Raw genomic sequence first — 13177 nt, 5'->3', positions numbered from 1 at the left:
ATAAAAAAGGTTTGCATGCTTTTCCTTGGCCAAAATAAGAAGAAAAAAAAAAAGAATGAGTGGCAAACAATGTGAGAGGACTAGGAAGATGGCATCTCTCTGCACAGAGAGGCTGGGATTAGAAGCGCTTCTAGGGAGGAAAAGAAATGCTTGAAGAGCCAGCGTGAGCCTGAAAAGGGGTGGTGAGGCTTAATGGAGACCGCCCCACTCAGAGTGCAGTGCAGGTTGTAACCCACCCATTTTTTTCCTCTGAGACTCATCCAAATCTAAGTCCTCCACAGTAACCAACACTGATGAAGTTATATTGAAGGAACAAAGATAAGAGAGCAGGACCCTCTCCAGTAAGCCCTGGGTCACAAAATCATCAGCATCATGGTAAACATCTCTCTTACCATTAAGATATCCATTTACCATGGAAGAAGACAAGAATAGAGAAATACCCAGGAGTACAAAAAGCCAACCATGGATTTCTCTTATGAATTTCCTGTGGTCTGTTATATGTAGTAATTAATTTTGATTTTCTTTTTCTTTTACTTTTTTTTTTTTTTTTTGAGATGGAGTCTCACTCTGTCACCACACAGGCTGGAGTGCAGTGGCGTGATCTTGGCTCACTGCAAGCTCTGCCTCCCAGGTTCATGCCATTCTCCTGTCTCAGCCTCCCGAGTAGCTGGAACTACAGGTGCCTGCCACCATGCCTGGCTAATTTTTTTTGTATTTTTAATAGAGACGGGGTTTCACCGTATTAGCCAGGATGGTTGTGATCTCCTGACCTCGTGATCCACCCACCTCGGCCTCCCAAAGTGCTGGGATTACAGGCGTGAGCCACTGCACCCGGCCTAATTTTGATTTTTTTATACATTTTCTTATACCACAGAGGTTAATAGGTATTAACAGAGATGTAATATCGTAATTAATATTAGAAATGTCAATAAGTCTTTAAAATGAAGGCTGTATGTAATACAACTTGTTTCTAGGAAGATTCGGTATAGAAAATTACTGATTAAAGTACCATTGTTTTTTATTAGGAACTTGCTGTTTGGATGTGTTCTTTATCAATTCTGCATAGGTCAGTGGAAAACTGATAGAAATACCATTAGCAATTGGATTGGATAATTACAAGCAACCTGTAAATTTATCTGCCAAAACATACAAAACCATTCTGATGTGTTTTCATTTCTCCACTTTATGCTTTTCTCTTCAGGCTGCTTCATCAGCTTTGAGCAGTCTGGGCCACGTGTACACAGCCATTGGAGACTACCCCAATGCACTGGCCAGTCACAAACAGTGTGTTCTTCTTGCCAAGCAATCCAAAGATGAACTTTCTGAAGCCCGAGAACTTGGCAACATGGGAGCTGTGTATATTGCCATGGGTGACTTTGAGAATGCTGTGCAGTGCCATGAGCAGCATCTGAAGATAGCCAAGGACCTGGGGAACAAGCGAGAAGAGGCCCGGGCCTACAGCAACCTGGGCAGTGCCTATCACTACCGAAGGAACTTTGACAAGGCCATGTCTTACCACAACTATGTCCTGGAGCTGGCCCAGGAGTTGATGGAGAAGGCTATTGAGATGCGGGCCTATGCTGGACTAGGCCATGCTGCCAGGTGCATGCAGGATTTGGAGAGAGCTAAACAGTACCATGAGCAACAGCTGGGCATTGCTGAGGATCTCAAGGACCGGGCTGCAGAGGGGCGAGCATCCTCCAATCTGGGTAAGAACAGGGTTGCCTACAAGAGCCGAGGTCAAAGTCATGAGCTGGAAATAGCTGGAGTAGATCACTATCTTTTATAGGAATCTATATGTTTATATTTAAAAGAATATCCTTATTGTGTGTGCTCTTTTCGTTTTCTTTTTGAGACAGGGTCTTCGTCTGTCACTGAGGATGGAGTACACATGCCAAGGATGGTGTGGCACAACCACACCTCACTGCAGTGATCTTCCCACCTCAGCCTCCCGAGTAGCTGGGACAACAGGCACATGCACCACACCTGGCTATTTTTTTATTTATTGTAGAGACAGGGATCTTCTTATGTTGCCCAGGCTGGTCTTGAACTCCTGGGCTCAAGCAATCCCCCTACCTCAGCCTTCCAAAGTGCTACAATTAAAGGCATGAGCCACCATGCCTGACCTCTTTCTTTAGATATATTTCCTTGGAGCCTGCCTTCTCTAAATCACACAATTCTTCCTGTCATCATAGTGCTATAAGGATTAGAATTCTGAAATACTGGAAAAACAAAACATCCCAACCTTTTAATCTGTAGAGAGAGAAGAGCAACCAGATTTATCTAATTAGAGAGAAGAGACATGAAATGATGATATAGGCTATGTTTGGTTTAAATGAAAGAGAAGCTGCTAAGCAGTCATCAATAGATGAGAACGTTTCTGAAAGGATTTTTCCTTATAGGGATTTCTTTACTTGGTGAATTAACCACACAGGAAATGCATTTTTTCCTCAAAATTATGTGATGCAAGAAATAATATTGATAGTTTTAATATAAATGCAAAATTATTTTATGAAAGATCTATTTAAAGATGATAGATTTATAGTTGCTGTTTTGATAGTACTTGGTTACAATTAAAACATTTATAATTTGGGGGAATTTACATTTAGTGGTAAGAGACAACAAGTAATTGGTAACTGGCAATTTTTTAGAAGATAATTTTTTATCCCTGTCTTCAAATAGATGTGGGTACATAATGAATGGAAGGTGTGTTTGGAAGTATGAGCTAAACTTATCCCTGTGCCTGGAGCCACATGGTTTGTTCTTTGCCCATAGGGATTCAGGATGGGGAGAGGACAAAGAGAAGGTGACCTTATTGCTATGCTTATCAGATATGAGTAGCAGCAAAATGTAAAACTTAGCCACGTTCCTTCGTTCGTTCCTTCCCTCCCTCCCTCCCTCCTTCCCTCCCTTCCTTCCTCTTTCTTCCTTCCTTCTTTCCTTTCTTCCTTCCCTTCCCTCCCTCCCTCACTCCCTTCCTGCCTTCCTCCATTCCTGCCTTCCTTTTCCCTTCCCTCCCCTCCCCTCCTCTCCCCTCCTCTCCCCTTCCCTTCCCGCTCCTCCCCTTCCCTTTCCAACACAGGTTCTGTATCTGTTACCTTGGCCTGAGTACAGTGGCACAATCATGGTCCACTGCAGCCTCAAACTCCTGGGCAAAAGTGATCCTCCCACCTCAGCCTCCTGAGTAGCTAGAACCATAGGCGCAGCGCATGCCACTTCAACCAGCTAATTTCTTTCTTTCTTTGTAGAGTCATGGTCTCACTATGTTGCCCAAGCTGGTCTGAAACTCTTGGGCTCAAGCAACCTGCCCATGGTGGACATCAGCCACCATGCCCAGCTAATTTTCATTTGTTGTTTTGTTGTTGTAGTGAGGCCTTGTTATGTTCCTCAGGCTAGTCTAAAGCTCCTGGCCTCAAACGATCATCCCGCCTTGGCATCCAAAGTGTTGGGATGACAGGCATAAGCCACTGCACTTGGTGACTCTTTTTTTTTTATACTGCAAGCATTTACAGATACAAAATTTTCTCTAAACACTACTTGACCTGCATCCCATAATTTTTTATGTATTATGTTCGCGTTTATTGAGTTTTTAACATCTTCTGAGTTGGTTTGTGACTTCTCTTTGACTCATGAAGTGTTTAATGTAAAAATATTTGGGGTTTTTCTCTGACAGAAAATCAGCAGTGATCTCTTCATGGCTGAGTTGAAAGATCTTTTGACATTTCTAAATTTCCCTAATCAGTATCAGTAGTTGACATGCTCTGCTAATTCTTCTGTGAAATTCTCTTCTCTTTAGGTTTCTGTGAAACACCACTGTTCTGATTTTTTTCCTGGCTGCTCCTTCTGTATCTTCTGCATTGACTTTTTATGTTCCCTTCAAAAAACAAACAATTTTTAAAAATTACAAAAGTGGCACTTAGTTTAGTAAAAAATTCTTACCATATAAAAATTTATAAAATAGAAAATGGAGGCTCACCCCTTCACATTAATATCTTCCCTTGTCCCACTCCTCAGAGTCAACTACTGTTAATAATTTGGTTATAATCTTTCCAGACCTTTGTACTACATACATAAACACATGTCAGTGCAATCATATATGTAAATATATACATGTGTGTATAGATTGTTCCCTTTCCAAATCTTGGATTGTAACATACATACTTTTCTGAAGCTGCCTTTTTTACTCTGCCTCCTCTCCTAGGCTTCCCTCTATCTCATTATTCAGATATCCTACATTATTTTAATAGCTCCTTTCCATTGTATTGCCACTTGTTAAATGTGGGAGTTGTCATATTTTTCATTGCTATTATATATTTATATTTATGTGTTTAGATGATAAATACATTATTATTCTTTTTTTTTAATTATACTTTAAGTTCTAGGGCACATGTGCACAACGTGCAGGTTTGTTACATATGTATACTTGTGCCATGTTGGTGTGCTACACCCATCAACTCATCAGCACCCATCAACTCGTCATTTACATCAGGTATAACTCCCAATGCCATCCCTCCCCCCTCCCCCCTCCCCATAATAGGCCCAATCCCACTAACAGTGTAAAATGTTCCTATTTCTCCACATCCTCTCCAGCACCTGTTGTTTCCTGACTTTTTAATGATTGCCATTCTAACTGGTGTGAGATGGTATCTCATTGTGGTTTTGATTTGCATTTCTCTGATGGCCAGTGATGACAAGCATTTTTTCAGGTGCCTGTTGGCTGTATGCATGTCTTCTTTTGAGAAATGTCTGTTCATATCCTTTGCCCACTTTTTGATGGGGTTGTTTGTGTTTTTCTTGTAAATTTGTTTGGGTTCTTTGTAGGTTCTGGATATCGTCCCTTTGTCAGATGAGTAGATTGCAAAAATTTTCTCCCATTCTGTAGGTTGCCTGTTCACTCTGATGGTAGTTTCTTTTGCTGTGCAGAAGCTCTTTAGTTTAATTAGACCCCATTTGTCAGTTTTGGCTTTTGTTGCCATTGCTTTTGGTGTTTTAGATATGAAGTCTTTGCCCATGCCTATGTCCTGAATGGTATTACCTAGATTTTCTTCTATGGTTTTTATGGTTTTAGGTCTAGCATTTAAGTCTCTAATCCATCTTGAAATAATTTTCATATAAGGAGTAAGGAAAGGATCCAGTTTCAGCTTTCTACTTATGGCTAGCCAATTTTCCCAGCACCATTTATTAAATAGGGAATCCTTTCCCCATTTCTTGTTTTTGTCAGGTTTGTCAAAGATCAGATGGCTGTGTATGTGTGGTAATATTTCTCAGGGCTCTGTTCTGTTCCATTGGTCTATATCTCTGTTTTGGTACCAGTACCATGCTGTTTTGGTTACTGTAGCCTTGTAGTACAGTTTGAAGTTAGGTAGCGTAATGCCTCCAGCTTTGTTCTTTTGACATAGAATTGTCTTGGCAATGTGGGGTCTTTTTTGGTTCTATATGAACTTTAAAGCAGTTTTTTCCAATCTATGAAGAAAGTCATTGGTAGCTTGATGGGCATGGCATTGAATCTATAAATTACCATAGGCAGTATGGCCGTTTTCACAATACTGATTCTTCCTATCCATGAGCATGGTGTGTTCTTCCATTTATTTGTGTCCTCTTTTATTTCACTGAGCAGTGGTTTGTAGTTCTCCTTGAAGAGGTCCTTCACATCCCTTGTAAGTTGAATTCCTAGGTATTTTATTCTCTTTGAAGCAGTTGTGAATGGAAGTTCATTCATGATTTGGCTCTCTGTCTGTTACTGGTGTGTAAGAATGCTTGTGATTTTTGCACATTGATTTTGTATCCTGAGACTTTGCTGAAGTTGCTTATCAGCTTGAGATTTTGAGCTGAGATGATGGGGTTTTCTAAATATACAATCATGTCATCTGCAAACAGGGACAATTTGACTTCTTCTTTTCCTAACTGAATACCCTTGATTTCTTTCTCTTGCCTGATTGCCCTAGCCAGAACTTCCAACACTATGTTGAATAGGAGCGGTGAGAGAGGGCATCCCTGTCTTGTGCCAGTTTTCAAAGGGAATTTTTCCAGTATTTGCCCATTTAGTATGATATTGGTTGTGGGTTTGTCATAAATAGCTCTTATTATTTTGAGATATGTTCCATCAATAGCAAATTTATTGAGAATTTTTAGCGTGAAGGGCTGTTGAATTTTGTCAAAGGCCTTTTCCGCATCTATTGAGATAATCGTGGTTTTTGTCTTTAGTTCTGTTTATATGCCGGATTACGTTTATTGATTTGCGAATGTTGAACCAGCCTTGCATCCCAGGGATGAAGCCCACTTGATCATGGTGGATAAGCTTTTTGATGTGCTGCTGGATTTGGTTTGCCAGTATTTTATTGAGGATTTTTGCATCGATGTTCATCAGGGATATTGGTCTAAAATTCTGTTTTTTTGTTGTGTCTCTGCCAGGCTTTGGTATCAGGATGATGTTGGCCTCATCAAATGAATTAGGGAGGATTCTCTCTTTTTCTATTGATTGGAATAGTTTCAGAAGGAATGGTACCAGCTCCTCCTTGTACCTCTTGTAGAATTCGGCTGTGAATCCGTCTGTTCCTGGACTTTTTTTGCTTGGTAGGCTATTAATGATTGCCTCGATTTGAGAGCCTGCTATTGGTCTATTCAGGGATCCAACTTCCTCCTGGTTTTGTCTTGGGAGAGTGTAAGCGTCCAGGAAATTATCCATTTCTTCTAGGTTTTCTAGTTTATTTGCATAGAGGTGTTTATAGTATTCTCTAATGGTAGTTTGTATTTTTGTGGGGTCAGTGGTGATATCCCCTTTTTCATTTTTTATTGCATCTATTTGATTCTTCTCTTTTCTTCTTTATTAGTCTTCCTAGTGGTCTATGTATGTTGTTGATCTTTTCAAAAAACCAGCTCCTGGATTCATTGATTTTTTGAAGGTTTTTTTTGTGTCTCTATCTCCTTCAGTTCTGCTCTGATCTTAGTTATATCTTGCCTTCTGGTAGCATTTGAATGTGTTTGCTCTTGTTTCTCTAGTTCTTTTAATTGTGATGTTAGGGTGTCAATTTTAGATCTTTCCCGCTTTCTCTTGTGGGCATTTAGTGCTATAAATTTCCCTCTACACACTGCTTTAAATGTGTCCCAGAGATTCTGGTATGTTGTATCTTTGTTCTCATTGGTTTCAAAGAACATCTTGATTTCTGCCTTCATTTCGTTATGTACCCAGTAGTCATTCAGGAGCAGGTTGTTCAGTTTCTATGTAGTTATGCAGTTTTGATTGAGTTTCTTAGTCCTGAGTTCTAGTTTGATTGCACTGTGGTCTGAGAGACAGTTTGTTATAATTTCTGTTCTTTTACATTTGCTGAGGAGTGCTTTACTTCCAACTATGTGGTCAGTTTTGGAATAAGTGTGATGTGGTGCTGAGAAACATGTATATTCTGTTAATTTGGGGTGGAGAGTTCTGTAGATACGTATTAGGTCTGCTTGGTGCAGAGATGAGTTCAATTCCTGGATATCCTTGTTAACTTTCTGTCTCGTTGATCTGTCTAATGTTGACAGTGGGGTGTTGAAGTCTCCCATTATTATTGTTTGGGAGTCTAAGTCTCTTTGTAAGTCTCTAAGGACTTGCTTTATGAATCTGGGTGCTCCTGTATTGGGTGCATATATATTTAGGATAGTTAGCTCTTCCTGTTGAATTAATCCTGTTATCATTATTTAATGGCCTCCTTTGTCTCTTTTTATTTTGTTGGTGTAAAGTCTGTTTTATCAGAGACTAGGATTGCAGCCCTTGCCTTTTCTCATTTTCCATTTGCTTGGTAGATCTTCCCCCATCCCTTTATCGTGAGCCTATGTGTGTCTCTGCACGTGAGATGTGTCTCCTGAATACAGCTTACTGAAGAGTCTTGACTCTTTATCCAGTTTGCCAGTCTGTGTCTTTTAATTGGAGCATTTAGCCCATTTACATTTAAGGTTAATATTGTTATATGTGAACTTGATCCTGTCATTATGATATTAGCTGGTTATTTTGCTCGTTAGTTGATGCAGTTTCTTCCTAGCATTGATGGTCTTTATATTTTGGCATGTTTTTGCAATGGCTCGTACCGGTTGTTCCTTTCCATGTTTAGTGCTTCCTTTTGGAGCTCTTGTAGGGCAGGCCTGGTGGTGACAAAATCTCTCAGCATTTGCTTGTCTATAAAGGATTTTATTTCTCCTACACTGATGAAACTTAGTTTGGCTGGATATGAAATTGTGGGTTGAAAATTCTTTTCTCTAAGAATGTTGAATACTGGCCCCCACTCTCATCTGACTTGTACAGTTTCTGCCGAGAGATCCACTATTAGTCTGATGGGCTTCCCTTTGTGGGTAACCCGACCTTTCTCTCTGGCTGCCCTTAACATTTTTTCCTTCATTTCAACTTCGGTGAATCTGACAATTATGTGTCTTAGAGTTGCTCTTCTTGAGGAGTATCTTTGTGGCATTCTCTGTATTTCCTCAATTTGAATGTTGGCCTGCCTTGCTAGGTTGGGGAAGTTCTCCTGGATAATATCCTGCAGAGTGTTTTCCAACTTGGTTTCATTCTCCCTGTCACTTTCAGGCACACCAATCAGACGTAGATTTGGTCTTTTCACATAGTCCCATATTTCTTGGAGGCTTTGTTCATTTCTTTTTACTCTTTTTTGTCTAAACTTCTCTTCTTGCTTCATTTCATTCATTTGATCTTCAGTCACTGATACTCTTTCTTCCAGTTAATTGAATCAGTTACTGAAGCTTGTGCATTTGTCACGTAGTTCTCGTGCCATGGTTTTCACCTCTATCAGGTCATTTAAGGACTTCTCTACATTGGTTATTCTAGTTAGTCATTTGTCTAATCTTTTTTCAAGGTTTTTAGCCTCTTTGCGATGTGTTCAAACTTCCTCCTTTAGCTCAGAGAAGTCTGACCATCTGAAGCCTTCTTCTCTCAACTCGTCAAAGTCATTCTCCATCCAGCTTTGTTCCACTGCTGGCGAGGAGCTGCGTTCCTTTAGAGGGGAAGAGGCACTCTGATTTTTAGAATTTTCAGCTTTTCTACTCTGTTTTTTCCCCATCTTTGTGGTTTTATCGACCTTTGGTCTTTGATGATGGTGAAGTACAGATGGGGTTTTGGTGTGGATGTCCTTTCTGTTTGTTAGTTTTCATTCTAACAGTCAGGACCCTCAGCTGCAGGTCTGTTGGAGTTTGCTTGAGGTCCACTCCAGACCCTGTTTGCCTGGGTATCAGCAGCAGAGGCGGCAGAAGAGTGAATATTGCTGAACAGCAAATGTTACTGCCTGATCATTCCTCTGGAATCTTCGTCTCAGAGGGTTACCCGGCCGTGTGAGGTGTCAGTCGGCCCCTACTGGGGGGTGCCTCCCTGTTAGTCTACTCGCGGGTCAGGGACCCACTTGAAGAGGCAGTCTGTCCATTCTCAGATCTCAAACTCCATACTGGGAGAGCCACTACTCTCTTCAAAGCTGTCAGACAGGCATATTTAAATCTGCAGAAGTTTCTGCTGCCTGTTGTTCAGCTATACCCTGTCCCCATGGGTGGAGTCTACAGAGGCAGGCAGTCCTCCTTGAGCTGCATTGGGCTCCACCCAGTTCGAGCTTCCTGGCTGCTTTATTTACCTACTCAAGCCTCAGCAGTGGCGGGCCTCACTGCCACCTTTCAGTTAGATCTCAGACTGCTGTGCTAGCAATGAGGGAAGCCGCGTGGGCGTGGGACCCTCTCAGCCAGGCGCGGGATATAATCTCCTGGTGTGCTGTTTGCCAAGACCCTTGGAAAAACGCAGTATTAGGGTGGTAGTGACCCGATTTTCCAGGTGCTGTGTGTCAAGGTTTCCCTTGGCTAGGAAAGGGAATTCCCTTTGCGCTTCCCGGGTGAGGCAGTGTCTCGCCCTGCTGTGGCTCTCGCTCGGTGGGCTGCACCCACTATCCTGCATCCACTGACTGACACGACCCAGTGAGATGAACCCAGTACCTCAGTTGGAAATGCAGAAATCACCCGTCTTCTGTGTCGCTCATGCTGGGAGCTGTAACCTGGAGCTGTTCCTATTTGGCCATCTTGGAACTGCCTACCTTATTCTGTGGTATCTTTTAATGAATAAAATGGACATATTAATATCTCTTAATGAATAAAATCGACATATTAATACCTCCTGCCCCCATGGAGCTACTGGTTTTTCATTCTACAAGTGATTGTTGAAACCTACTCTGTGTCACATGTTTATATCCATTTTCATATTTAATTCTTCTCAGAACCTGTGAGGTTGAGAATACTAATTGATTTTATATATGAGAAAAATCAAGGTCCAAGTAAGTTAAAAAAAAAAAAAAATCAAGGTGTTTAAAAAATTTCTTGAGTTTCTGGAGACCCAAAGCATAAAAGGTTCATTAAGATCTCGTAAAATGATGCTTGGCCTCTTTTTCTCCTGTTTTCAAACCATCCTGGGAGTCATGTGTTGGAGTAAAAGTTTGGTAGCAATTGTGGTGGTTATGTATCATTCCTCTTATTTACAGTGCAGCAAAATGATAGTCACCAAAAACGGCGACTCTCAGCTGTTCTAAGTCAAGGGTTTAAGAAATATTACCTAAATTACTTTTATAAAATCATATTTGAACATTAAAATCTGGCAATCTGAATCAGAAAATTCTGGATTCCCAAGGTCAGTTGGAATAAGGTTACATATTATCTATATAATACACATACATATCCTACTTTAGCTATGTTATTCCTAAGTAGATTTTATGAATGAAATCATCACTGTGAACACACATGAAACCTAGTATTCTAAATAAATAAAAAATTTTTTAAAGTTACTTTTGTAGGAAAAAAACTTTTCTGTAATATAGCAATCACTCTCTTTAATGTTTTTTACATTTTAATTGTTATACACTGGACTTTCTTGCTGTGGAAATCTATAGAAACCTGATGATATTTTATGGAATCTTTCTATGGAAAGAGGTCTAGCTTTATAGGTAAAATGTTTCTAATTATAGGTAGTCAATACACTAACCAGATGTTTTCCTTTGGAGATTCTCAGAATGATATATGGGGTCATATTCTGAATAACCTCTTAATATGTCAAAAGGTCTGTGAGACCTCACATAGAAGTATATCGATATTTGTGTTTTATAGTACTTATTTGTTCTCACAGTAGCCCTTGGAGGTAAACCATTATTATTCTATTTTAGTGATGACGATTCAGAGATTAAGGAACATTTGTGACTCACCTGAGATTATAGAGTATGAGGGAGAGCCAGGATAAGACCTCAGTTCTTGGATTCCATGTCCACAGATCTTTCCGCAAGAGAACATCCCCATTATGGATCTGAGTGGGAGCCATGCTAGGATTACCTGGGGTGGGGCTAAAGGCCAAAGATGCTCCTTCTCCCTTCTTCCATCCATAAGAAGATGAAAAAGAGGAAGCACCACTATAAGAGTTACGGGCCACCTTGAAGCAGTGGTCCCTGTTCATGCCCAGTGAGAAGACAGCAAGCATTCCTAGAGGAGTATAGGCACCGCCAGGAGGGAACGGCCCTTTCTCCTCTTTTCCTAGAGAAGCTATTGTCTATTGATTACTTGCCCTGAGCTAGGCACTTTGCAAACATTATTTCATTTAATTCTCACTATGAAGCTATGTGGTAGGCATAAAAGTAAAGATACTGGCCCAAATTCATATAGTTTATAAGCAGCAGAGGCAGGATCCAAACTCAGGTCTTCATGTTGTCCTTTGCTACAGCCTGCGGGCCCCCTCTGAGCCCCACCCATTTATTGACCAGTTAGTTCTTCTACTTGAGAGGCATAGACAAGACTACACAAACTGTCAAAGTCTAATAATGCCGTCGATATAGGAAGCCAAACCGCACACGTCAGCTTTTCATCTAAAGCAGTTCCTATTAAGGGCCATGAAAAGGGAAAATATAAATGTAAAAAAGTGAGATGTCACAGGCCCTGAAACAGATTTTTCTAGACATCTAAAAGAAAGGAACAAGAATGTCCTATCCCCATGTAAAAGGAGAAAAGAGAAATGGAAAGCATCAACCAAAGTAGGAGATTTTTCTGACCAAACACCAGAGGCCTCGCAGAAAATGATTCACACCCTCATTAAGGTTATGACATGCACATTCTGTGCTGTGCCCCACACCTATCAGTGCCTAATACATATTAATAATATTTATTCTCTCCTTTAGGTCAAGATTTGTCACCCAGCTTGTCTAGACATTGCTATTTAAAAGGAGCTGTGATTTGCTTACAGATACAGTGCATGTGTAAACATGTGATCAGAGGAAGATGGGGCAGTAAATCTTGGTCAGAACTGCACTTTGGACTGTTGCAAGAGAGGCTGCAAAACTGTTGCTGGAATAGTGAAGTAGATGCTTGCTGCCAGGTCCCAAAGTTGTGTCTGCAGCAGGCAGAGTCTAGCAGTAAATTAGCTTATGTTTCAGTTTGGCAGTTGGCACTTGGTTCATTTGTAGATGCTAATTGTAATCTGATGTTATCAGCAGCAGGTAATTGAAATGGGCTTGATGAATTACTTAATTTCTTTTAATAGCTGAGTCTTCAAGAACTGAATAAAGAAGATAAGGTGATCAGGAGGAAAACACAACAGCTCTATCTTTCTAATTAGTGCTTGGAGGTTTTTTCTTCTTTACACAAATGATTATGAACATATGAGGCTGAATAGGTTTATGAGTCGGAAACCCCCATGGGGACTTTTCCCATTAGGCAGCCCAGTTCTGAGCATTGATAACACTTCTGTTAGGACTTCAGAAAGGAATATTTGAGTGATCACTTTGGAGAATATTAATTTCTGAACACAATTTTGTTTTCCTAGACCTAGGTGGGCACTGCTTCCTGGGGGGTACTGCCACTTTGGTACTCACCCTACCTTCAGCTGTTCTTTCGCCATGTTCTGTGAGCAGTACTGCCTGGCACTATGCAGTGAACCTGGGAGCCTTGCAATGGTGTTAGTCATTGGCTCCTGAACCCACAACTGGCACTGGCACCTCCCACACCTGCCTGTCCCTAAATCTTTCCATCTGCAACAGCTCCTAGGTAGCCTTTTGCTTTGCCAGCAATGGTGAGTGCAGATGTGACCCTGGGTTCTGCCATCTGTGCTGGACACTGCACACTGGAACTATGCCATGTGACTGCACTGAGCTTTGGGGTCTTTCTTCTGGAATCGTTTGGCTCTTCT

At 40.9% G+C, this 13177-nt stretch overlaps 1 protein-coding gene across 3 annotated transcripts in view; it reads left to right on the top strand.

Moving 5' to 3' along the window:
• The window catches only part of TTC28 (tetratricopeptide repeat domain 28), a 740148-nt gene that overhangs the window by 560657 nt on the left and 166314 nt on the right, over window positions 1–13177 (top strand). For all 3 annotated transcript variants that reach the window (XM_033233090.1, XM_033233089.1, XM_033233091.1), the window contains one exon: window positions 1202–1709. In XM_033233090.1, the coding sequence (XP_033088981.1) occupies window positions 1202–1709 (508 nt within the window). The remainder of the gene's footprint in view (window positions 1–1201; window positions 1710–13177) is intronic.

Source organism: Trachypithecus francoisi, unplaced genomic scaffold (assembly GCF_009764315.1).
Source record: "Trachypithecus francoisi isolate TF-2019V2 unplaced genomic scaffold, Tfra_2.0 Lachesis_group14, whole genome shotgun sequence".
NCBI lineage: Eukaryota > Metazoa > Chordata > Mammalia > Primates > Cercopithecidae > Trachypithecus > Trachypithecus francoisi.
Note: the sequence above shows the minus strand (reverse complement) of the source record. Positions and strands in the feature narration are given on the sequence as shown.